Consider the following 24,489-nt stretch of genomic DNA (forward strand, 5'->3'; position numbering starts at 1 on the left):
GCGCAAGGTTGAAGACCTGAGCTAAAGTGCCCTGTACCTAAGCTTGGGTACGTACCAAGGTGGAAATGTAAGAGCCGAACCGGTGGTGCGGACTGTGGATCCTAGTTCTCCAGTGGATCCTTGCCGGCACCCGGGGAAGCTCGATGCCAGCAGATGTCTCGTTCGAATGTCAGTTGAAGGTTGGTCTTGACATTCTTGAGCGAGGAAGTGCCGCGTAGAATGCAAGCCTTGTCAGCGACACACCTTCTTTTGTTCCTCGCAAAAGGACTCCTGTCATTTTTGCTTCGTCACTTTGAGGTGATCGTGTCAAGGGAAGAAGGGCTGAAGCAGATCCATTTGCAAGCTCCCTTGTCAATCCATCTGTCCATCCCCCACGCCTCTCATATGACTTCTCCAAGAGGCTTTGCTTTCGTTTGGCCCTTTCCCCTCTCTTCTCGAGTGTGGGCTGCCGTGAAAGAATCAGACGCTCAACTACATCTCAAGAGATTCGCATGACTTCCTGTTTGACCCTCTCATCTAGTCTTCTGCTTCTATCCTGCCCATTCTGCTGCAACTAGCTGCCTTCCCACATCAAGCATGTTTTCAATTCATCTTGGACAATCCACTTCGACTAGCAGCAGCCTTCACTCGCACCTCCCAAATGCCACACTTCTGGCAACAACCTACCGTGGCATCTGTAGAAAAGGAAACCATGGCCCAGGCAAGAGACCATGGCAGAGAGGTCAGTCTGAAAACGATCGTTCATTTTGTTGCCAGTCATCTAATCTCATGCCTTCGAAGCCAAGCGGCTAGAATGAGAGAAGGAGTGGGTGGACTGTCTGGAAGTGGCAAGTGCCTTCGCAGCGGGTGACGCGCCCGACGCGCTGGTTTAATTGAGTGGAACCTGCCAAACCTGCCCGTTATCGCCAGCACAGGCCTGCCACAAGGCTACCTGCCTACCAATCCGCTGTGGCCAGCGCGTGTCAGCGGACCCCTCGCCCTGTTAGCTGTACATGTGGCACCCTTCCACCTCAAAATTTCGACCCGAGTTGCAGGGCAAACCGCACCTTTTTGTCTGCGCAGACCCCACTACTAACCGACTTTCGTGAATGAAGAAGGAACACAGAACGACACCGCCTGCCGACCACGCACCTTCTTATCTCAAGACCTCGCCGCATTCCTGCGATGAAACGGCTCAAAAGTACGCAGCTCCTCACTCCTTGTCGTCCACGCCAACCTCAAATGCCCGCTCGCATTCCTTACCAGCTACCGGCACGAGACTGACCTTCCCCAGAGCCCTAGAGGAGCTAGGTCGAGAAAAGCCCGCGCATGAGGCAGAGGAAGAGAAAGGATCCCAAGGCGGAGGCAAGACGTGCGGCAAGGACGGTGTCGCCGGGTCCACTATCAGGCGAAGATCTGCGAGGAGGAATACCATCACGTATGCGTTTGCGCCAGACAGGTTCTCCGGGTTCACCACTGACAAACGGGTTGCAGGGCTGAGCAGCTACGAGAACGATACCGAGATCCCGAGAACCATTCGTTCCCTGCATACGGGTACACTACGACTTCATGCGCCGTCATAAACCATGTCACTGACCATGGCTCTTGTAGGAATCCAAAGGACGGAGTTCCCATTTCAGACCCAATGGTAAGGTCCACGGGCAGAAGAAAGACGAGCCTAGCTAATGCTAGGACAGAGTGCGAAGAGCAACAGATTGAAGGGGCTCTTGAGTGGTTCTTTTGCCCCTAAGAAAACCTTCGACCCGGGAACTGGGGGTCAGAACAAGAGGCCAAGCTACTCTACGACGACAAACAACGAACCCCCTAGGTCTGCGAAGCGCCAGAAGACGAAAGATGAAGCCTCATCCGCTGCCGCGTACACAAGCTCAACGTTCGCTCCTCCTCCTTCTCCATCGCCAGCCCGGTCGATCAGGTCCTCATCGGCTGTAGATTTGACGAAACCTGACGTCGACGCCGCTAGCAACCGCTCGACTCAGCAGCCAGTTTTCCAGGTTGAAGAATACCGCAATGTACAGAGGAACAACAGCGTTCCAAGGAAAAACACCCGGACACGCAAAAGGTCGGCCAACAAGTCGCCGGCCTCCAAGGTTCAACCGTTGGACATCGACGGCGAGGAGGACGAGATCTCACAGGATATGCCGGCAGTGAAGAAGCGAAATGTTGGCAAGATGGTACCTTTCAAGATGACACCTCTGAAGGGGTCACGGGATGCCTCAGAAGGAATTTCGGACAGCGATCTCCATAAAATCGACGAACTCGCCTCCGAAGCTGGCTCTGCCAAGAAGCGCCAGGTTTTCGACGTTGACCCTATTTCGGACGACGAGAAGCCGTCGCCGACGACGTCCCAAAGCCGGCTGGCCAAGGCCGACATGTCCCGTGTTGAGTTCAAAAAGCAGAAGCCTGACGCGGTAATTTTTAAGCTGAAGCGAGCTGTCTCTGGCAAACATATACTCGTCGTCGATGACTTACCTCATGAAGAACAGCCACACCTCCAGGTTCTAGATGACAAGAAACATCTTCTCGCATGTGGACGTGACGGTAAACGAACTGACCTCTTCCATTGGATCGAGGTGAAAGTGAACTTCTGTCAAAGGATTGCCTACGCAACAACTGCGACCCCACTAGCAAGTATTTCAAGATCTTCAAGTGGGGAAGCTGCAGGCCTTCTGGTGTTGGAATTTGCCGCGAACAACGATGCACTTCGGTTTGGAAACTGGGTTGAGGGGGTAGCCGGGGGGTTGCGCAATCTCAAAGTACTGTGTGAACCAGCAGATAGGTAAGTTGATCTACGCACCTTCGTCTCAAGCCATCACCGCTGACTAGGCTTAGCCACCAACTTCAGAAAGTCTTTGACAAACAATGGAAAAACGCCGTCGAATACAAGCCAGCTTCTTGGACATCAAAGCCAGACGACATCAGATATCTTGAGTCGAAGAAAGCAAGCAAGGACGGCGACATTCACAACTCTACGCCGCGAACCAGCTCTCGTCCAAACTCCGCTCATCAAGATGTGTCATATCAATCCGGCAAACCGCTCAGAAGTAGTATGAACACGGGCGATCCTGCGTCTACACCCAGCAAAACCCCAAGAACGTCTTCTTTCTTTACACTTGCTGGTGAGAAAGATGCCAATGCCGAGCCCCGACGGACTCGAGACTTGCCGCAAAGACAGACTAGAGAAGCGGCTGCCCGACGTACAACTGAGCCAAAGCCAAGCATTTTGGCACCACGGTCGCCTAGTCCAGTGCTGTGGACGGAGGAAAATAAAGAATGGAAAAAGATTTGGGACGACGACAAGCCACTCCTTTACCCAGAATTCGGAAAACACAAAGCGACTGTCATCAGAGATGATATTCTCAGACTTGACGAGGGCCAATTCATGAACGACAATCTCATCTGGTTCTACATGAAGTATCTCCAGGTCAAACTCGAAAAGGAGAATAAGCAGACCCACGACAGGATATATTTCATGAACACCTACTTCTACCCGAAGCTCACAGAAAAGTCGGGCCGAGGGATCAACTATGAAGGCGTCAGATCATGGACGACGAAAGTCGATCTTTTCTCTTACGATTATATCGTCGTTCCCGTCAATGAACAAGCGCATTGGTACCTCGCCATCATTTGTCACCCGTCCAAACTTATCAAAGCCCAAGAGGTACAGGAGGTTGATAAAGAACCGCCCCAGGTTGCACAGAAAGAGGCTTTAGTCTCTGCGGTCGGAGAACAGGTGGAACATATTAGTTTAGACGATCCTGCGACTGAAAATAAGAACACGGTCGTGCTCGTTGAACCGAAAGCATCGCCTGTCAAGTCGCAGTTGCCCCGGAAAAGTACAGGGGCTCTACCTCGCAAGAAGGACCCCTCTGAGGCCAGAGTCATCACTCTGGATTCGCTCGGTGTTGGACACTCAGCGACTTGCGGAAACCTGAAAGAGTATCTTGTCCGTGAAGCCAAAGACAAGAAAAACCTGGAAATCGAGGCTCCGGGCCAATTTGGCATGACTGCGAAGAATATCCCCGAGCAACTCGATCATGCAAGCTGCGGTGCTTTTCTGCTGGGCTACTTGCGAGAATTCTTGAAGGCTCCGGATGACACCGTTGGTCGCATTGTGCGCAAGGAGGAAATGAATTGGGATATCACGTCTATCGCAATGCGAAGCGAGTTGCGCAGCATTATTATCGAGCAACGAGAAGAACAAAACCGACGTTTCGCTTTGCTTGCTGCGGAAAAGAAGGCCAAGCGCAAAACACCAAAGGCACCCATTTCAAGCAAGTCATCGGAGGAGCCAAGTGGCGTGCCCTCGACACCAAGGACTCCCGTTTCAGCTGGAGACGCGCCCAAGAAGCCGTCTTCTACTATCAAAGGGTCCCCTGCGATCCCTTCAATCCCTTCAATGGATGGCAGCAGCTCTCCCGTCAAGAGGGAAACCAATGGCGAAGCACCACCTGTGCACGATACTGTACCTCAAGAGCCATCTGGGTCTGAAGTCGGCATAGCCAAGACCCCGGAAGAGCTGCAGCCTGTCGCGTCGAAAATTTCTGAACGGCCGAAAACGCCGCCCAGGTCTGAGCCGCCCGCAAAGGTCAATTCTTCCCCACCTCAGCAGAGAACCAGCCCTCGCTTCAATAAAGGCAAAACGAATGGTCAAGTTGACAAGATGCAAACCGCCGACGAGGCTCCTGCTGCTTCGCCTTCGGCAACCTCGAAGGCGGGGTCAGCTGAAAAACGACTGAGGAAACCAGGCTTTAGTCCGGCAGAGGAGATCATGAACCAGATATCATCACCGTCCAAGACTCATCCCATGCCTATCCGCACTGAGCGGCGTGCTTCTAGGCCAACCGAAAAAAGTCCGACCCCAACCCAGCAGCTTCTAAGTGAATCGCAGGATTCGCCGTCCAAAAAAACACCAGTACAGAATCTCACCCACACGGCCGAACGCCCAAGCACGCACAAAGACCGATCAACGCCGAAACAGAAGGATCTCCAGACCCTCATGCAGGCGCCCACACTAACGAGCCCCTATTTCGCGCCTCCTGTCAAGTCGCCGCCTTCAGCGACTAAGCCTAGACAACTGAGTATCGAGGAAATACCTCAACCCATTTCGACTCAACCCATACCTAGCATTGAGGATGAGGGGCTTTACCACAAGTCACCCGGCAACAATGGTTTCAAGTCCAGCCAGACTGTGACTGTAGACCTCACCGACTAGGGTGTGCTTCAAGATACGCATGATGATGAATTTAGCGATGAGTAGCCAGTTGTGGCTGAAGCGAAGGAGACATAATGAGCTTTGGCAGGCATTCGAACGGTTGGAACAACCGATCAAGTAGATTTGATCTTTTTGCCTTTCGCCGATTGATTGGTTGGCGAGGCGTTGTTGAGGTAGCGCATGGTCCCATAGCATAGGAAGCCTTGATATCCATACCCATAGAGTTATAGCATGGCGTCAACAGGGGGCCGGAAAGAATTGAATGAAGTTCTCGAAGAGTGGCTGCGATTTTCCATGGCCTTGATGGAGAGTAGAGGCTCATCTCGTAGATCGTACATTGTGGTACAAGATCCTCTATGCAAACGTCCCAGCTCCTTCCCTCTCCCCCAGGGATATATAAACACGTCTAACTTTTAATCGCTTCCCGAATCTGATGCATCATTATGGTTGCCGTTTACCTCTGGCTTTTTCACCACCCTCGGCACTTCAAACACGTAACCACCGTTCTTCCCCTTGCCTTTCTTCATCTGCCACCTGCCCAACCTATGCTCCTTTCCAACTGCAGCGACAACGCAAACACCGTCTTGGCCACGGTCACCGCGCTCAAAGATGGCAATATCGTTAATCACGCCCTTCAGGCCGCAGACATCTGACTTGGTGTTGGGCGCAGATTTTGAGGCTCGCTCAGCCTCTGATGTGAGAACACCCGCCGCTTCGATCTTTCTCTTATCTTCGCTTAGCCGCCACACTCTTATGCAACCGTCCCAGCTTCCACTGAGAATGACATCTGAGTAGGGAATCGTCTTGAGCGCTGTGATCCACCGCGGCTGAGGCGGCGGTACGAGGCTCGAGTCTGGGTTGTGGTCCGCCGAGATTTCGTCAGGGCGGAGGGGTTCTTCCAGGCCGTGGGCCATGGGGAGGATGAAAATAGGCTTCTTCTTGGTCACGCCCCAGAGCGCCAACGAGCCGTTGTCGCTGCCGGTGACGAAGAGCTCGTCGTCGATCATGGCTACACGGTCCATGCTGCCCTCATGAGGAAGCGAGCGCGGATCAACGTCTGGACGGGATTTCTTGTCTACTGCACCACCGCGGAAGACGAGCTGTGTCTCTTCCGCAACCTTCCACAGACGTGCTGTGCGGTCACGCGCGCCCACACTGACGCAGCGTTCTTGGGCGAGGGCGTCAATGTCGACGATCTCGTCTTGGTGTCCGAACAGCGTCTCGATGTACGCGAGCTCGTCTAAGCTCCAGACCTTGACGGTACGGTCTCTTGAGCAGGAGTACAGTTGATTTGTGCCGCGACGGAAAGCAAGACCAGTAACGGCGTCGCGGTGGTGGGTGAAAACGCGGATGGGCTTGAGGGTTTCGGCGTCGTAGATGATGAGCCTGCGGTCCTCGCCGCCGGTGACGACGTACTTGCCGTCAGGCGAGGCGGCGACGCAGAGGATCTTCTCCACGTGACGCTGGAATGACTTGTTCCTGGCGGCATTGATGTTGCCCCTCAACCATGTCTGCAGCTCGGGTCGCTTGCGCGGCGGCGCGGGCGGCTTCTTGGGCTTCTTGCGCGTGGTCTGTTGGAACTGGTTCTTCGGCAGGTCTTGTATCCTCCATTTGTGTACGTACAGATCCTTGGTGGTGGTGTAGGCGTAGGGGAAGTTGACGGCGACGGAGGTAAAGGTCTCGGTGTTGTTCTTGAAGAAGGAAGAGGTCGCGTTGCCAAAGGCAAGCTCGTCCGCGAGCTGGCGGTAGACTTTTCCCTTGGACTCGGCCACGTCCTCTTGTAAGCGCTCGTTGATCAGGTCGCGGTCAATCTCGGCGGCATCGAAGCCCGCAAGGTCCACCTGCTCCTTGACGTTCTCGAGGTACTGCTCGGCCAGCCTCAGGCGGCGCTCAGCGGCCGTCTCGCCGGGCACCTCGTCGTCGTCGTCGTCGGAGCCATTGCTCTCTTCGGGGCCGGCGCTGACTATGCTCTCATCGTCCGAGTCGCTACCCGAGATGGATTCGTCGTCGTCGTCACGCTCAGTTCGCTTCTTGGAGGCGGGTGCTGCTGATTTCGCGCCTTTCGCCGCGCCGGTCTTGCCTTTGGCTGCTGCTGCTTTTGGAGGGGCCCTGTTGTTCGCGGTCTTGGAGGCTGCGATTCGCTTCTTGGGAGCCTCGGGGGCGGCTGTCCTCTTGCGCTTCTTGTTCGATCCGGGGATTGTGAAGAAGGAGGACATGTTGGGCACGCGGTCGGGTGACCTCTAAGGGGGTATCTGGGCGAATTGCTCCCGTCTTCGCCTGGGCTGCCTTCTCGGTGAACTTTTTTTTAGGTGGGCATCCTGTCCAGGAAAAAAAAAAGTTCTGGACGGGTACGTATTTCGGAGAATCAGATGTCAATGTGGGGTCGCTTGGGCCAATTGAGTGAGATGCGGCAGGGGTGGTTTTTCCGGGCTCGGAGGCGGGCGGCGGTCTGATTCGGCAGAATTCCGCTATCGGCTGGTGCGTTCAGGCTGTAGCTTGACTGCGCGTTCCGGGGGGTAGCTCGACGTAGCCACCAGGTAGAAGGCTGACGAGACGACGACCCATACCCAACGACCGAACAAACCAAACAACAACCTTCCACCCCTCCAACCACGAAGCAGACACAGAAACAGCAGCCAACATGTAAGATTTCCTTCCCTACAGCTTCTCGTTGGTTTTCATGGATGCAATGGCTAATGTGAATTGCGTCGGGCAGGGAGGTGTTACTCGGTATCACGGGCAAGGACTTCACCATCATTGCAGCTTCCAAAGCTGCCATGAGAGGCGCTACCGTCCTCAAGGTCGCCGACGACAAGACGAGACCTCTCAACAAGCACACACTGATCGCGTACTCTGGCGAGGCGGGTGACACTGGTTAGTAGCTGCTGTGCCCCACCGAGCTTCCCCTCCTACCCAGTTCGGAGCGGGAAGCTTCATCCTCACGACGGCGGGATGGATGCTAACGTGAGGGTGACTATAGTGCAATTCGCCGACTACATTCAAGCAAACTCCCAGCTCTACTCGATGCGTAACGAGACGGACCTCTCACCTTCCGGCCTGGCCAACTTCATCCGCGGCGAGCTCGCTTCGAGCTTGCGTTCGCGCAAGCCCTACAACGTCAACCTCCTCCTGGGCGGCGTCGACCCCATCACACAGAAGCCTGCGCTGTACTGGCTGGACTACCTCGCCTCGCTGGCGCCGGTGCCATATGCCGCTCACGGCTACGCACAGTACGTTTGCCCAGGGAGCTCCATATCTACCGCGAGCGGAGCATGATTCTCGGAGGCGAAACGACGAAAGCTGACGATGATATAGATACTACTGTCTGTCCATCCTCGATAAGCACCACCACCCCGACATCACACTCGGCCAGGGCATCAAGATCTTGAACATGTGCACGGATGAGCTCAAGAGACGGTTACCGATTGACTTCAAGGGCATGGTGGTCAAGGCCGTCACCAAGGACGGCATCGTGGACATAGAATTCGACGATGACAAGGTGGTGAAGGCTCCTTGAGCGAAGCAGGAGGCGGATGAGTGATGAAAAACGGGCCCTTTTTTGATGACGTGCAAGGAGCACCAAGAGGCCTTGCCAGCAACAACTGTACTAGACCAGGCTGGTAATTGATACAGGCATCAGTTCTATCATGAGAAGCGAGGTGTCTGAGTGATGCAACTTGCTGAGGCTTTCTAACCGGTTCAGTTGGCGAGACCGTCCAGTTGACCTGGGATATAGCCAGCATGCGTTCGAAAATACATATCCTGCGAGACCGTATTGTGTGAAAAGGCCTGGATGTGGTGCCTCGTCTTTTCTACAGCAAGGCACACGGTTCCGACGCTCGGATTTAACTTTGCCTGACAGCGGTGTGATTTTCGCTGTATCAGCGTTTGAAAAGCGCTGAGTCGGGGTCGAGGGGCAAGCGGTGAGGTCACGGTTTTGCAGCATAAACAGGGATAACGGGCGTTTGAAACGTGGAAGGAGGGCACCAAGCGGTGCCAGCACCAGCCAGACCGGCTGTTTGGCCGTACTTTTTTCCTTTTCGCTTCTCGAATCGTTCGTTTCTTGCCCGGCGTATGTGTGGTATGTGTAATTTTAGGTGTGATCCGACAACATGTTTGGCTTCATCCCATCATCTCGGGCGTCTCAAGAGTTGGGAGGATTAGGACGGCATGCCGGCCGGCCGGTCGAATCAGTACCGGCGATACGTACCCGACCGTCTGGACTAGGCCGGATGTTGACTCGGTCGTCCTGCCCTCTGAGCAACAAATTCCTTGTGAAGCTGACTAGTATGAAAGTAAATGCGCGTTTCTTTATTGGTCGCAACGGGCAGCTCGGCGGTGCCGATGCATCAGACAATGAAATGCGAATGGTGGTTGGGATTTCTCGGGTTCTGTATTTTTCATGCCGCGACCCTGGCGGAGGGAAGTTTTGCCCTGGGAGTGGCGTGGTTGGGTGAGTGTCCGGCCAGACAACTGGAATTCAACGGGGTCGGTTTTCGGAGTGGAGGACGTGGGATGTGTTAGGGGCCATGCGAGTGCAAGGACCCAGGAGATGACGTAGGTGAGATAGTGCCTTGCTGCTCAGAATTTCTCATAGAAAGCACTTGCAGTCGGGGGCTTCCTATGCCATGTCTGGGTTTCTGGAATGCGAGTGCAAAACCCAAAAACCTAAGTTATGGCGTGGTAGTGGTTGGTTGAACCTCCAGATTGAGTTTCCATGTTCCGGTGTTGAGCATCCGCTTGTCTTTTCGACTGAGGGTGGGGGTGCTGCCCATGGTCTCAGCTATCTGGATAGCCTAGCTCAGTGTTCCAAGAAGGCGGATTATTGGAAAATAGTCAAAGCCAACGTCTTAGTTTAGTCGTTTCGAGGGATGGCCAAGAAGAAGGAACAGAAGCAAATCGGATCATTTCTTCATCTTAGCCTGCGTCTGCCTGGATCGTCTGTTTGGTCATCTCTGCGTAAAGTTTGTCGAGAAGAGGCCCTTCCTCTACACCTCGGAAAACACCACATCAACTTGCTTACTGTGAATGCTGTTAATGGACTTGCCCAAAAAAGCCTCCCAAGCATCCAATTTCTCAAATCGCCACTCTAGCCACCAACCCCCCATTATCGACTTCACTGCGGGGCACTTTGCAACCTCCAACTTCGTCTCTAGTTTCTCGCTCCCGTCCAGTCTAGTCTAGCCCCTGTCACTTGACTCACCTTGGCCCAAATAGACCACCACCAACCTCTCTGCCTTTGAACTTTTCGTCAGCCTTCAGCAGAAATTCCAGCGACCGAGCCATTTGGGAGAACAGTAAGGGAAAAGGAAGGGGATTTTAGGTGCTCGTCTTCATCCATCATCGATATGCGTCTTTTAGCCCTTCCCCAGACTAGATCGAGCGCACGAGCCGACTAAACCTGGCACCATCGGAATCCGGATACATTCCGTACTTTATTCAAGATTCAGGGTCCCGTTCATGCTTAGGCTGGGGCGACATCGACGTGACGTTTAGGTCGATTATCGATAACAAAACGCCTTGTGACACCACCACCACAGAGACCGCAAAAGGAACAATCCGCTGTGCTCATCGTAGGTACGTCCATACGCCAAAGGTGTGTTTCCTTCGCCCCAGGTGTCCTTCCAACCCCGGTATTCCGCGAAATCCCCGCTGTTGTCGTTGTCCCCGTCGTCGCCGTCAATAGATTGGCTCCCTCCTCAGGCCCGCGCAAAGAGCGCAAGAAAGAAAGGGGGAGGGAAAATTCTGTTGCAGGGCCGTTGGTTGGTGTGGCAGGTAACTTAGTGCGTGGCCTGTCACCTCACATGTCATCATTTCCTTCCCACGCTGCAAAGAGCAAGCACATGCTGCTACGTCTACGGGGAACGTGGCCAATCCGGTGCGTTGCTTATCCACTCGTCTGGCGGCGGCGGCCTGTACTGGGTAGCGGCTGAGAGCCAGAGCCAGGAGCCTGGAGCCTGAGCGCGGGCAGGGCAGGTTGTCCTCGTCGGCGCAGTGGAAGGAGGGAAAGAAGAACCTGGGAACTTGGAAGGCGAAACCAAGCAGGCAGGCAGGCAGGCAGGCATGCCGTAGGACTCACCTTCCATCCCGTCCCACCAGTGCAGCGTTAGTGCGGGTGGCAGTCTCTACCGACCTTACCACCTTAGGTTCCTTCCAGCAGGTTGCCTGCTGGCTGTGGAAGGGAGGAAGGCGCCCCCCAAATTTTTTTTCCTCAGAGGGGGTGCATTGCCAGAGTCACAACGCACTGCCAACAGACATAGGTTGCAGGGGTGTCTGGCCTTTTCTGGTGGATTCCGACACAATCTCAAACCAATTTTTTTCTTCCCTACTTCTTGCCTCCGATCTCCAGTCCCTTTTCCCTCCCACAACCTCCCCCTCAAAAACTCTTCCCACACCACAAAAAGGGATTTTCCTATCCTCACATCCCCCAAACCACAAACCCTCTCACGCATTTGTTCTCTTGTCTTTCCTTTGAGCATCTTGGGAAATACAAGGCCTCGGAACTAATCAGTGCCCCAGAGCACGCAACGCGCCTGCCTAATTAGACGACAGAGACGAACGTTTGGAAGTCACCCCCGACTTTCGGTTTTTCTTTCTCTTTCATCCTTCTTTCGGTTTGCCTGTTTGTTTTCATCTCGACAACGGACCGGTTTCCCTTCATTTCATCTACTCTCTGCTGCCTTCCACAGTCTTTTCGAGAGTAACGACCAATCGACTCGACTCGCCTTTCGAGATACCCTTCTGTCGACACCACACAACTCCCGTTTCTTCGACAGACGATCCGATCAACCCATCCATCATGGCCGATCAACTCAACATGTCTGGCCTGAACATTCAGGACCAGCAGAACCAGCCTCGTTCCTACATCCCTCCCCACATGCGTGGTAAGATCAACGGTGGCGGCGGTGGTGGAGGTCCCCCTCCTGCTGGCCCTCCTCCCATGAACGGCGGTCTGAACAACAGCGCTTGGGCTGGGTAAGTCGACCCTTCCATGAGATCCCCTTCTGGCCGCCGTGCCTTCCGTAACTAACACACTTCCCAAGCAGGAACCAGAACTTCGACGCTCGTCAGGGCGGTGGCGACTGGCCCGCCATGGGCGGTCCCGGTGGTCCTGGCGGTCCTCCCGCTGCTGGACCCCCTCCTCAGCAGCAGCCCTACCAGCCTCGCGGAGGCCGCAACTGGGGCGGTGAGGGTGGCCGTGGAGGCTACAGCGGCGGTGGTGGCTACGGTCACAACGCCGGCGGCGGCGGTGGCCAGCAGGCTCGCGGATCCGGTGATGGCCAGTGGCGCGACGGCAAGCACATTCCCGGCCCCGCCAACCCCCGTGTTGAGCGCGAGCTCTTCGGAACTGCCGACGACCCGTCCAAGCAGCACACCGGTATCAACTTCGAGAAGTACGACGACATTCCCGTCGAGGCCTCCGGACACGATGTCCCTGAGCCCGTCCTGACTTTCTCCAACCCCCCTCTCGACAACCACCTTATCGGCAACATCGAGATGGCCCGCTACAAGATGCCCACCCCCGTCCAGAAGTACTCCATCCCCATCGTCATGGGTGGCCGTGACCTCATGGCTTGTGCCCAGACTGGTTCCGGAAAGACTGGCGGTTTCCTCTTCCCCATCCTCTCCCAGGCTTTCATCCACGGCCCCTCTGCCATCCCCGCCAACGCCGCTGGCGGTTTCGGTCGTCAGCGCAAGGCTTACCCCACCTCTCTGATTCTCGCCCCCACTCGTGAGCTTGTCTCTCAGATCTACGATGAGTCTCGCAAGTTTGCCTACCGTTCCTGGGTTCGCCCTTGCGTCGTCTACGGTGGTGCCGACATTGGCTCCCAGCTCCGCCAGATCGAGCGCGGCTGTGACCTGCTCGTCGCCACCCCCGGTCGTCTCGTCGACCTTATCGAGCGTGGTCGCATCTCCCTGCAGAACATTAAGTATCTTGTGCTGGACGAGGCCGATCGCATGCTTGACATGGGTTTCGAGCCCCAGATCCGTCGCATTGTCGAGGGTGAGGACATGCCCAACGTCCAGAACCGCCAGACTCTCATGTTCTCGGCCACCTTCCCCCGCGACATTCAGATGCTCGCTCGCGACTTCTTGAAGGACTACGTCTTCCTTTCCGTCGGTCGTGTCGGTTCTACTTCTGAGAACATCACTCAGAAGGTCGAGTACGTTGAGGACGTTGACAAGCGTTCCGTGCTCTTGGATATCCTCCACACCCACGGTGCTGGTCTCACTTTGATTTTCGTCGAGACCAAGCGTATGGCCGACTCTCTCTCCGACTTCCTCATCAACCAGAACTTCCCCGCCACCTCCATTCACGGTGACCGCACCCAGCGTGAGCGTGAGCGCGCTCTTGAGTTCTTCCGCAACGGTCGTTGCCCCATTCTGGTTGCCACCGCCGTTGCTGCTCGTGGTCTCGATATTCCCAACGTCACTCACGTGGTCAACTACGACTTGCCCACCGACATTGACGACTACGTCCACCGCATTGGTCGTACTGGTCGTGCCGGAAACACTGGTCACTCCACTGCCTTCTTCAACCGTGGCAACCGTGGTGTCGTCCGTGACCTCATCGAGCTTCTCAAGGAGGCCAACCAGGAGGTTCCCAGCTTCCTCGAGACCATCGCCCGCGAGTCTTCATACGGTGGTGGCCGTGGCGGCCGTGGTGGTCGTCCTCGTGGTGGTGGCCAGGGTGCTAACCGTGACTTCCGCAAGTTCGGTGGTGGTGGCTTCGGCGGTCCCCCCGGCGGCGGCGGCGGCGGCTTCAACAGCGGTGGTGGTGGCGGCTACGGCGGCGGCGGCGGTGGTGGTGGTTTCGGCGGTGCCCCTGGAGGTGGCTTCAGCGGCGGCGGTGGCTACTCCGGCGGCGGCGGCGGCGGATACGGTGGCGGTGGTGGCTACGGCAACCCCAGCGGTCCCGGCGGAAACTCGTCTTGGTGGTAAACATCTTTCCACCACGACACTTGGCAGCTGTGACAACATGAGTCTCACAGCCTTTTGCCATGCAGCGTCTGCAACACGCTGCCAGTTTTCGATTTCTCCTTTTCTTTTGATTTGCGCGCATGGGTCGACACTGTACGCATTCGTCGTTTCTCGTTTCTCTGCATTTGGACTTCGACACGGCGGCGTGGCCCCGAGAGCCGACGGTATTGCCTCTCAATTTTCAACGAGAAGCATCATCGGGTGTTCGGGCAGGCATCGGCATCGATAGAGAGCATTTCTTTTTTTGCTGGACCGAAACTCCATGATACCCTTAGACCGACATTGGGAAAAGCTTTCAGAATCGGCAGAGCGCATGAAGAACACCCACATGCGGTGTGCTACAGCGTGGCTGGATCTACGGATACACGACACGGATCCTGGATCTGCTACGCATTACGACGTTCATGTTACTGCTTTCTTCAAGCGTTTCCCGAAGGGCATTTTCTCGCTTTTCGATGATAGAAGGGTCATGCATTTCGCCGTGCATACATAGACAAAAGTGGATTTCTCGGTCGTCTGGTTCAACGTCACAACAGGCTTGCCCCCGGGGCAAACAGGGCAGGGCAGTGACATACAGGACGAGGCGGCGGCATAGACTGGACTGGTAATGGAAGGATCGGATGGACGGTCGACAGAACGGATAATTACAAGACGTTTTGAGAGCGGGAACCAGAGGCCCTCCCCGGTACAAAATAGGGATTCACAGGGAGGGGATACAAAAGTTCTTGCTCTTAATCGGTTAATGGCCACACATGGACGTGGTCTTCAGCTCAGGCAATGGGAAAAGGATTGCCGAGGGCTGGAGGCATCAGAGACTTCGGTCTTGGGTTCGGGGCAAAGCGGCCGTGCAAGGCCTCCCCAGGTAGACAGCCAGTCTGGACGGAGAGTCCCAATAAAAACAGATTCTGATAAACATGTTGTCTTGTCCATGTTGTAGCATTCACGTAAAAGAATAACGTTTCGTGATCCAAAAACGATTCGCGGAGATGGAGGGAATCTCAAACATACAGCATATGAGGATTTTGTCGCCTGGAGACATCATTACAGCAGGTGAAACTACTTGGATTGGATCTTGAATCGTGGTCTTCTCCCTGGCTCAATTAACAGCGAAACATTGGACTCAAAACTTCAATTCTTGGAGGGCAAGTTTACTGAAAAAGAAACTCGTTATTAACGCCCACTGCCCAGCCTTTTGAACCTTGATGACTTACTCGGGTGGTTTTTTTCTTTTATCATCACATTGATCTAGATAGAAAGAGATATTTCTTCCGAATATAATGTAAGCTTCAAGGTATCTACAGATAGCCTGCCAGTTGGCCTAATCTTGCTGAGAGAGACGTGGGGGGAAAACTCTATTCGCATCATCGCAGTCTAATAAAATACCTCACCAGTCGTTCCGCAGTACTCACCTGGAGTGACGAAAACCGGGTGGAGTTGAATCCGTAGAGAGGCCCGGCTAAGACAGGAGGATACCACGCAGGCTGCAGCTGCAGCCCGCGGGCGAGGCCTGGTGAGGTACGTAGTTCGCGCAGACTAAGGTAGGGGTTGGACCAGGAATTTTAGTGGCCGGGGGATAGCCTGACGCGCTCCCCCAAATCGTGAGCTCGTGCATGCTGTAAGTGTGGTCTTCCCGGGTACCTCGCAAGTTGGTGGGAATCTTACGGCTCAAGATCAGCTGGTCTGGGCGGCGGAAAGTCCAATCGCGGCTCACACTTTCTCTCTTTCTCCGTTCCGTCACATCAAACACATTCACCCATCCCTCAACCTCGCGATTGGCCTTTTTTTGTTCCAAGCAACGTCTCCCCATCAATTCGCCCAGCCACTTCGAAAGCTGCGCGTCTCGATAATTGCGCCCGCGGCCACGACGACTTCCGCATTCGTGTCCCCGACCGACGGCGCTGCCCCAGTGATCACGACCTTTCCGGCTCTGTTCTGAATCACCTGTGCCCGACCGATCGATCAGCCTCGTCGCACCTTTCCACCCGATGGCGCCCGCTTCACCCAGTTCCACTGCGGCAGGCGCCATGTCGGACGCGGAAGCCCCGACATCTCCCCCTCGCGCTGGCGAGGGCAAATCCTTCGTCTCGCAGGGAATGACCGAAGACGACGATACGCAAATGATGGATGCGACTCCGGAGCCGACCGAGAAGACTTCAGGCCGTGGTAAAAAGGGCGGCCAGTCAAAAGATTCATCTCAGGTCGTCACCGGAAAGATTAGACATCTGAAGAAGGAGGATGGCGAGCCCCTCTGGCGCAAAGACATCCAGTATGACTTCCTCAGAGCCATCTTTGATGACGAGAATGAGGTCTTCACCAACTCCTACGACCCTGACAAGGGCCGCCAGAACTTTGCCGATCTCTACATCGACACCATGTCGCGTAGCAGCAAGACGAGCAAGGTCTTGCGCGACAAGCTGCTTAGCGACCGGAATGCTGCCAAGGGAATGGCAATGGTCTGTCTGCTGGTCAATATTGGAAGGATGAACACGACGCTCAATTGTAAGACCATCCCCCTCGTTTGCCGCACTCGACTCTCATGCTGACGAACCCCTAGTTTTTCCGGAGATGCGAGCCCAATTACGAACCTACCACGCCATCCCTTCCCTGCAGGCCAACCAAGATGCGCACGCCTATAAACAGCTTCAAGACGCCCCGAGATTGAAGTCCATCCTGAAGGGTGGCGCTGAGGATCGGGAGGAGCCCTCCTCTCTCAACAAGATAAAATCTTTGGAAGCTCCGAGGACGAACCCGGTCAACCTGCTCTTCTTGATATGTCAGTCGGCTGCCAAGATTGCCGAGCTGCACTTCCCTCCTGGGCGGGAGTTCCACGATCTCGTTATGAAGACCAACTACACCAGCAAATCCCGTGCGAGGGCTTTCCTCTGGGTTATGTGGTTCTATCTCGAATCCGATTTCACGGAAGAGGGTTGCGAAGAGAACCCGTTTGGTTCGGGTGTCGACTACAACGTAGATGTCGCCAATCAAGGCATCCCCGAGCTGGAGATCATGACCCCGGAGGAAGAGGCGCTGGAGAACGTTGACACGCCCGCCGAGATCCAGTTTGGAGAGGAGAAGCAGAAGATGCGTGCTAAGATTCTTGAGGCGGACCAGGCATACCTGGCCGACAGTCAGACCAAGCGAGGTTCGCGAACATCTCGTATCATGGCCGAGGAGGGGCCAGCAATCTTACCGAAGATCCGCCCGTCGAGACACGAATCCGATCTGGATAGTACGAGATCGACACCGCCGCCAAGGGCTCTGGCCCGCGGGCTTGGAAGCACCATTAGACGTGGCGGGGCTTCTCTCAAGTACCAAATCTTCGAAGGCTCCTCGCCAGCTGGCCCCGGCCACCATCAAGCAGAGGGGATTCCCACCCGAAAGCCTCGACCGCCCACGGCGCACCAGATTGCAGTTGAGAGGAACAGGAATCAGAGGGTCGAATACATCCTCGACCGTGGCATCCGCAAGCAACACCATAAGGCCAGAAAGGCCCGACGTCAAGATGGTGCCATCTACCGCCAGTACCAGCGTAACCTGCATCTTGCAGACCCTTTCGAGAACAGCGACGGTGAGGATGGCTCCCAGCCGTTTGCTGGTGGTGACAAATCCCTTGGCCTACTTCGGCTCAAATTTGGCAGCGTGGGAGATACCGATGACTTTGGCGAGGAGGCAGCCTCCTATGCTGCTGCTATCCGACGCGCTACGAGACGCCTACGCAGGTGGGCGGCGCACGAAGGACCCCCGCTTGGCGTCGTCCCTGCTCGAAAGAAGAGAAAGCAGAATGTTCTTGAAGATGGCGATGAGAGGGGCGGGGACATGGACGCCTCTAGGTTGGGCACTCCATCCAGGATGAATGGCGACGCGGATGGAGACATGACTCTGGGCGACGTAACCATGGGAGACATGACGATGGACTACGATGATGACGGCGGCGACGAAGACGACGACGAAGGCAATGAGACGCTTCTTCGCGACGACGGCTTCGAGGACGAGACGCTGCGTGTTGAGGAGTAAAAAGACAGGCGGACGGAAATTGTTCAAGCGAGACGCATCACATCGTCGTTCATCCTCTCTATAAGCCGCAAAAGTCGGCGATTGATAGACAGAGCAGGGGACGTCCCCTCTTCTCTTTCCCTTTCCTTGAAGTTTTAGACTCGCAGGCGTCGGAGTTGTATATTAGTAACACTACAAAAAGCCGGGCGTGGGAGGATATGCGGGCGAAGGGTGGAGGAGCACTGACGCTGGAGAGTATCTCTAGGAGCGTCTGCTTCTACTTTCCTTTTGAACGTACTAGTTGGTTCTTTTCTTCTTTTTCTGTAGTTCTTTGTCAACGTGCCCAAACTTGCACGCGAATTCGATGAGAGTTTATATCAAATCCTAATCGAGACTTTTCTTTCAGCCTTGCTGTACTGTTTGATGGGAAGACGGAATATGCCAATCGAGAGCAATGAGGGAACAGAAGTGGCCATCGTGTAGACTATGCCAAATCATCATTCCCCGAAGGGAGCATGATCGCTCTCTTCCTTTGACTGATTCAGCTAATGGTGTCAACATGTGGACGGCCGCATTACACATACAAAGGTCGGATTAGGGGTTTCTTCGTGGCATCCAACCTAGAACGTACTGATCGTAGTGCGTGCTTGATAGACACGCTTCTGACGCTCGAGACGCCTAATTCTGCTACACATTAGTCAAACTCTGTCATGTTTTTGGACCTTCAAACCATTGAGCGCTAATAGCACTCACCGAGGTACCTTTGAATTTCGTAATGTTATCAGTATGTTGCTGGTCGGGTAGACGAAGATTCGAAAGCAAGGATAAGAGGCTGGCTGCTGATCCTTCACGACGACAGCTTGGCTTGTTTACTCCTGGAACTGTGTGAGATGAAGTCTAAAGAGGCCTCGTGGTAAAAAAACTCGGTTCTTGCCATTCTCCCATCTTGGGTGTATTCTTACTGCTCCTTGCGCAGCTGATCGTTTCGTCAGATGTCTTCAGACAAAAGTTCAGAGCTCTGCTTTACACTCGCATTTTCATTTGCACGTTGACAACGGGTCAGCATCTCCCGGTGTTCTTCTATCTGGCTTAGCTGTGCTTCTAAAGTTACATTCCATATAGTCTCTCTTAGCTAGAATAGACGCACGGAAGGGTTTTTTTTCTTCTTCTTTTTTTTTCAGATATCACAGGATGTGGTTAGGTATGCACATCAAGATTGGCGAGAGAACGAAAGACATGATGGGAGAGAACAGACAACATCTAACTGATGGAAACGAGACGTGATGAGGCTCAAAAGTAAGGCGACCGGTTTCATTCAGATGCAGAACCTCGTTCACAGAATGGCAAGGAAACTCGTGTTGCATGAGCAACTTTGCGGACGACTGAGGGCTGGGCTTGATATGGATTCCATCATCGTCTGCGAAATTTCTTCTTGTGGTTCACAGTAAACAGTAAAAATGAAATCCATTCCGTCACTCGAGGTTACGGGAGCTTTCAGGACCTCGAGGCTTTTTGGTGTGACGTGTTCCTATGGTAAATTATGCTTGGCATAACGTTCATCAGTCATGGGAGCCTCGCTGATTCCATCGATTCCACGAGGGTGTAACAAATATTGGATATCACAATCAGTCGCAGCAGTAAATGGATGTTTAATGTTACGGCACTACTCACGTGAAGGGACTGACATTTCTCAGCTTCATAGGTGGCGCAGTTGTTACCAAAGTCCCGATGTTGTAATCGATGTTGCGATCGATGTTGCAATCGTGCCACTTTTCGACTAGGCCAGAACTAGAAGACCTCAAGGGACGAGAATGTTCAACTTCAGTGTTTCAAAGTCCGCTAGATGGCAAGAGAACACCGAGCCGGTCTGTCAGCTACGTGGACATGTTGCCTAGACTTTTAGTTGCTCTTAGGCTACAGAAACGTAACGCCACGCATGTCTGCGGATGTATATTGTATACAGAACTCCGCCGCCGAGATGCTCTCTCGCGCGCGGGTAACTTGCAGAGTCAGACGTGCAGTCCCCTCGGCGTCCTCGAGACCGCGCGGCAGATACAAAGACGCAGCGCCCTGCCTGATCTGTAAGCAGCTCGGACAAAGTTTCTATGAACAGCGAGACATGTTGAGAAGGACGAGTCGACTACAACGCTACTGCAGGACCGGGCCGCCAGGTGTCTGGCCTCAACCCGAGCTGCCCACGTGCCCATTTGTAAGAATGCCATGACCCTGCTGCAGCAACACCGCACCCGACTGCAGATCTCGATAAGTTCCGCAGGATTTCTGCTGGGTGGCTAGGTTGAGTCAGAAGGAACCTGCTGGTGTGCACTGGCCTGGGTTCGTTTGTCGGGAGAAGAGCGACTTGGCTGGCGGGGCCGGGCCCGAAGGGGGTGGAGCCGGTGGTCTTCGGTTCGGTCAATCGGGCCCAAAGGGGCAGCCGTTCGTTTGCGCTGATGGAAATTCTGCCACTTCGCTGTTCGTGTGTTCACTTTCCACCAGACTCACATCGATGTTGCGCTGAAGTCCCAAGAAACAGTAATGCCTGACATATCTCGACACCCATTGCGAGTTCTGCTGGACAAAACACATCGCAACTCAAGCAACCGGGTTTCGCCAAAACCGGTGTAAGGTACCTTTGGTCTTTACGCGTATTCCTGTGGTGAACTTGGGGTTCTGGCATGGACCGTTCTGGGGCTTAAGTCCTGGCCGACTAAGTCCGCTGTGCCCTCGTGTGCCGGCGCCGTTTCGGCAGCAGACCGACCAACTGAATTTCTGTGCCAAGATGACGGGGAGAACTGGGGCACTGCATGGTGGTGTGGAGCCGTCTTGTTGGGTTTTTTCTGCTCTCGTTGATGAAAGATGACTTTCACCAGGACGAGGGTCATGTCTGTTAGTTGCCAAGAGTAGTTTATTCACAGCGCCTTCCAGCACAGGAAGGGGATCCGTTAATTAGCCATAGCCAGAATGATAATTAGCTATAGTGGGTCCTACCCAACCCAATCTGACCAACCAGAGGCTAGGGATCCTAAAAGTTATATAACTTTGAAGCTTTTAATTTTTATTATAGTAATTAATATAACTTAATGAGATCTAGCGTTTTTTAGATTTTTGATAAAAAAGTTAATAGGGACTATATTAACTATTAATCTAGTGTCTCTAGCGTTCTTCTAGTGCTACTAGTTACGCTAGTAGTTACTAATATATAAACTATATACTTTCTGCTATACCCTTTATAGCCCTCCCTCTCACCCTACTTCTTATTAATATACCTCTTATTAGTAATAATAGTAATAATAATAAGTTAATAGTATTTATACTACTTACTACTAATACTAGTAAAGCTTACCTAGCTATATATATATAAAAAGTATCCTTAAAGTAATTAAACTTCTTATTAATAGCATAGATCTTATATAGCTTAGCCTATATTATAGATTAGCTTCTACTCTTAGCTTTTATACTACTTCTTACTCTACTTCTACCTCTACCTCTACTTCTACTATATAGCTAACTCTTAAGTAGCTCTAAGGCTTTAAAATAAGAGAGGTTATATTATATTAATTTAGTCTCTCTTATAGCTTAGCTAATATAGTACTATAGCTAACTTAGTATAGCTTTAGCTATTTTAATTTATAGTTTAGATTTAAATTAATATAATATTATATTAAGGTCTTATTTAGCTAATAAAGCTATAATATCTAGCGTAAATAGCTATAGCTATTAGTTCCTATATAAATATACTCCCTAGAGAGATTTATAAAGTAATCTAAAAGATATTAATAAAGGTCTATATTATTTAGAGTAAGAGTTCTACCTTAGTAAAGCTAGCTAAGTACTATATAGTAGTAAGGTAAGCTATACTACTAAATAAATAAGCTACTATAAGTTAGTAGATCCTTCTCTTTATATTAAATATCCTCTATAAGTAAGTATTACTTATATATTAAGTTAAACGCTTTAAAGCCTACTTTTTTAACTAATAGTAATATTATAGGTTTATTATATTTTAGGATAATTTATATTAATATAGCTTTAGCTTTTTTAGTATATATATATATTATCTTTTGCTTTATCTTTTAAATCTAATTATAGAGGGTATTAAAGCTTATTAATATATAATATAGCTACTATTTAAGAAGTATATAAGCCTCCTCTATATAGGAAGTAACTATAAAGCTATAGTTCTAATAATACTAAATAATAAAACTAATAAACTCCTCTTTATAGGGAAAGTATATCTTAAAAATATAGTTTATAGTATACTTCTATTCTAAGTAATATTTATAGAGAGCACTTTAGGCTTTAAAAAAAGTATCTTTAGTAGGGGTATAAATATAAGCTTTTTATGCTATAATTATACTATTATAAGAGAGGGGAAAGTTATCTTATAAGGCTATAAGTATTATTTAGGTGCTATAAGTAGGTAAATTTACTTTTACTATTATATTAAAGGTTAGAATACTTCTGAGAAAGTTAGCTATAATAAGGTTAAGTAGTCTAAACATAATAGTATAATTAATATTATCTTTATGCTCCTACTACTTAGAAATAATATAATCTAAGTTAATTATATTAGAATTAGTACTCTAAGTAGCCTCTTATTAATCTAGCTTATTATTAAGCTTATACTACTTTATTTATATATAATAGTTAATATTTTTTATAATATGCTATATATAGATCTATTGCTAGACGTCTAAGTAGATAAGGCTAATAGTATACTTAAAAGCTTTATTAAGATTATTAAGAATAATTATAGAGCAGTATACTTAATATTTATAAGCTTAGTGAGATAGTATAATAAGTAGCTACTTAAAGTTATCTTTAGCCTTATTACTAATAAGGCTGAAGGTAATATTAAATATTATATAGAGGTAGGTAGTGCTAGTAATCTATAATAAGGGTATCTTAAACTTATTAGTTTTATAAGTGTTATTAAATAAGAGGATGTTAAGGTTCTTATGCTATAAATTAAGGTAGTTACTATAAGCTTAGATTATATAGTTAATATAGTTATTACTACTCCTACTTACTTTATAGAGAATCTTATAATTTATAGCGTATAACTCTAAGGTCTTTAAAAAGTGCTAAAAAGAGGAGAATAAGTTATACTTCTTAGCGTAGAGGGTAGCTTATATATTATATATATTAGCGTTAGTAATAAGGTAGGGTAGGGTATTATTATTAGCTTATTATAACTAATCTTTATAAATATTCTTATAGATCTAAGTAGTAGTAAGTAAGGCTAAAGCTAATAATATTTTAATATACTTAATAATATTAAGGTTACTAAGTTATTATTATTATTATATATATAGTAAGACCTTATAATACTTATTAACACTATTATAGTTATACTAACTATTAACTATAATAGTCTTATATTAGTTAAAAGCCTTATAATAGATAATCTTAATATACTATAAGTAGTTATACTTAACTAACTTACTAGCGCGTTAATTAGTATATTATTTATATATAGAGGAGGTGTAGCTATAGAGAATATTAATATATAAGATAGCGCTATTCTTATTATATACTTTATACTTATTAACCCTATAAATATATTTTTTTTAAAGGTAGTAACCTACTTCTAAGGCTAAGTTAAATAAGGTATTATAGGTATTATTAGCATTATTTATAAGAGGTAAGAGATCTCTAATATAATTAGTAGTCTTAGCGTTATAGTAGTGAGAGGTAGTTAATGTTATTAAAAGGGTAGTATAGTAGTAGAAGTAGTTAATTTAATATAAGCGTTAATATATACACTATAGCGGTTAAAAAAAAACGTTATATTAATAAGAAAATCCCTTATCTGTTATCAAATAAGCGCCTCTAGTTGGTTAGATTGGGTTGGGTGGGACCCACTATGGCTAATTATCATTCTGGCTATGGCTAATTAACGGATCCCCACAGGAAGAACCTTGCTTCAGACAGTGAATGCGCCTTCGGATGAATGTCCAGACGGAAAAGACGCGCGTGTAATTGTTGATGATTGGACCCAACGCAGAACGAGTCCGTGAACGACAGCCCTGGTAGCCTTTCGTGCCTGGCAACTGGTGGATGTCTTCTGCAATTTTTTTTTTCTTTGGTCCCTCCGAGGGTGTTTGATGAATCATGGATCCGTCCGCTGCAGTGGACGAGTGTGCGCCAACGATCTTTCCACGAGGGTGGTTGGTCCCAGGGATGGGCGCTGCATCCTGGCGGCCGGCAAGGTCTTTGCCGGCCCTGGCAGCAGTCCCTGAGGGCAGCTTGGACCGCAGAGGACACCAGGCTCTATGGAAGGGTTCATCTCTGCTGGCCTA

At 50.9% G+C, this 24,489-nt stretch overlaps 5 protein-coding genes across 5 annotated transcripts; 4 read left to right on the forward strand and 1 right to left on the reverse strand.

The window, feature by feature from the left end:
* Positions 1 to 1,088: 1,088 nt before the first annotated feature.
* Positions 1,089 to 5,212, forward strand: ulp2 (Ubiquitin-like-specific protease 2; the record flags this gene model as incomplete). Its single annotated transcript, XM_036637088.1, has 6 exons — positions 1,089 to 1,180; positions 1,274 to 1,417; positions 1,474 to 1,533; positions 1,591 to 1,627; positions 1,677 to 2,776; positions 2,830 to 5,212. 6 exons carry the CDS (start codon positions 1,089 to 1,091, stop codon positions 5,210 to 5,212), a joined length of 3,816 nt encoding a protein of 1,271 aa, XP_036497796.1.
* A 413-nt stretch (positions 5,213 to 5,625) lies between these two features.
* On the reverse strand, positions 5,626 to 7,428 carry CGCS363_v005240 (putative WD repeat-containing protein; the record flags this gene model as incomplete). The annotated part of the gene is made up of 1 exon (XM_036637089.1): positions 5,626 to 7,428. The coding sequence occupies one exon, from the start codon at positions 7,426 to 7,428 to the stop codon at positions 5,626 to 5,628; it is 1,803 nt and encodes a 600-aa protein (XP_036497849.1).
* A 561-nt stretch (positions 7,429 to 7,989) lies between these two features.
* On the forward strand, positions 7,990 to 8,729 carry pcb-4 (putative proteasome subunit beta type-4; the record flags this gene model as incomplete). The annotated part of the gene is made up of 3 exons (XM_036637090.1): positions 7,990 to 8,086; positions 8,193 to 8,442; positions 8,528 to 8,729. The coding sequence occupies 3 exons, from the start codon at positions 7,990 to 7,992 to the stop codon at positions 8,727 to 8,729; spliced, it is 549 nt and encodes a 182-aa protein (XP_036497847.1).
* Positions 8,730 to 12,011: 3,282 nt separating this feature from the next.
* On the forward strand, positions 12,012 to 14,155 carry drh-9 (ATP-dependent RNA helicase ded1; the record flags this gene model as incomplete). The annotated part of the gene is made up of 2 exons (XM_036637091.1): positions 12,012 to 12,187; positions 12,259 to 14,155. The coding sequence occupies 2 exons, from the start codon at positions 12,012 to 12,014 to the stop codon at positions 14,153 to 14,155; spliced, it is 2,073 nt and encodes a 690-aa protein (XP_036497846.1).
* Positions 14,156 to 16,218: 2,063 nt separating this feature from the next.
* Positions 16,219 to 18,208, forward strand: CGCS363_v005243 (Ino eighty subunit 1; the record flags this gene model as incomplete). The annotated part of the gene is made up of 2 exons (XM_036637092.1): positions 16,219 to 16,693; positions 16,749 to 18,208. The coding sequence occupies 2 exons, from the start codon at positions 16,219 to 16,221 to the stop codon at positions 18,206 to 18,208; spliced, it is 1,935 nt and encodes a 644-aa protein (XP_036497845.1).
* Positions 18,209 to 24,489: the final 6,281 nt, after the last annotated feature.

Source organism: Colletotrichum siamense, assembly GCF_013390195.1.
Source record: "Colletotrichum siamense strain Cg363 chromosome Unknown KSG_Cg363_contig03, whole genome shotgun sequence".
NCBI classification, from domain to species: Eukaryota; Fungi; Ascomycota; class Sordariomycetes; order Glomerellales; family Glomerellaceae; genus Colletotrichum; species Colletotrichum siamense.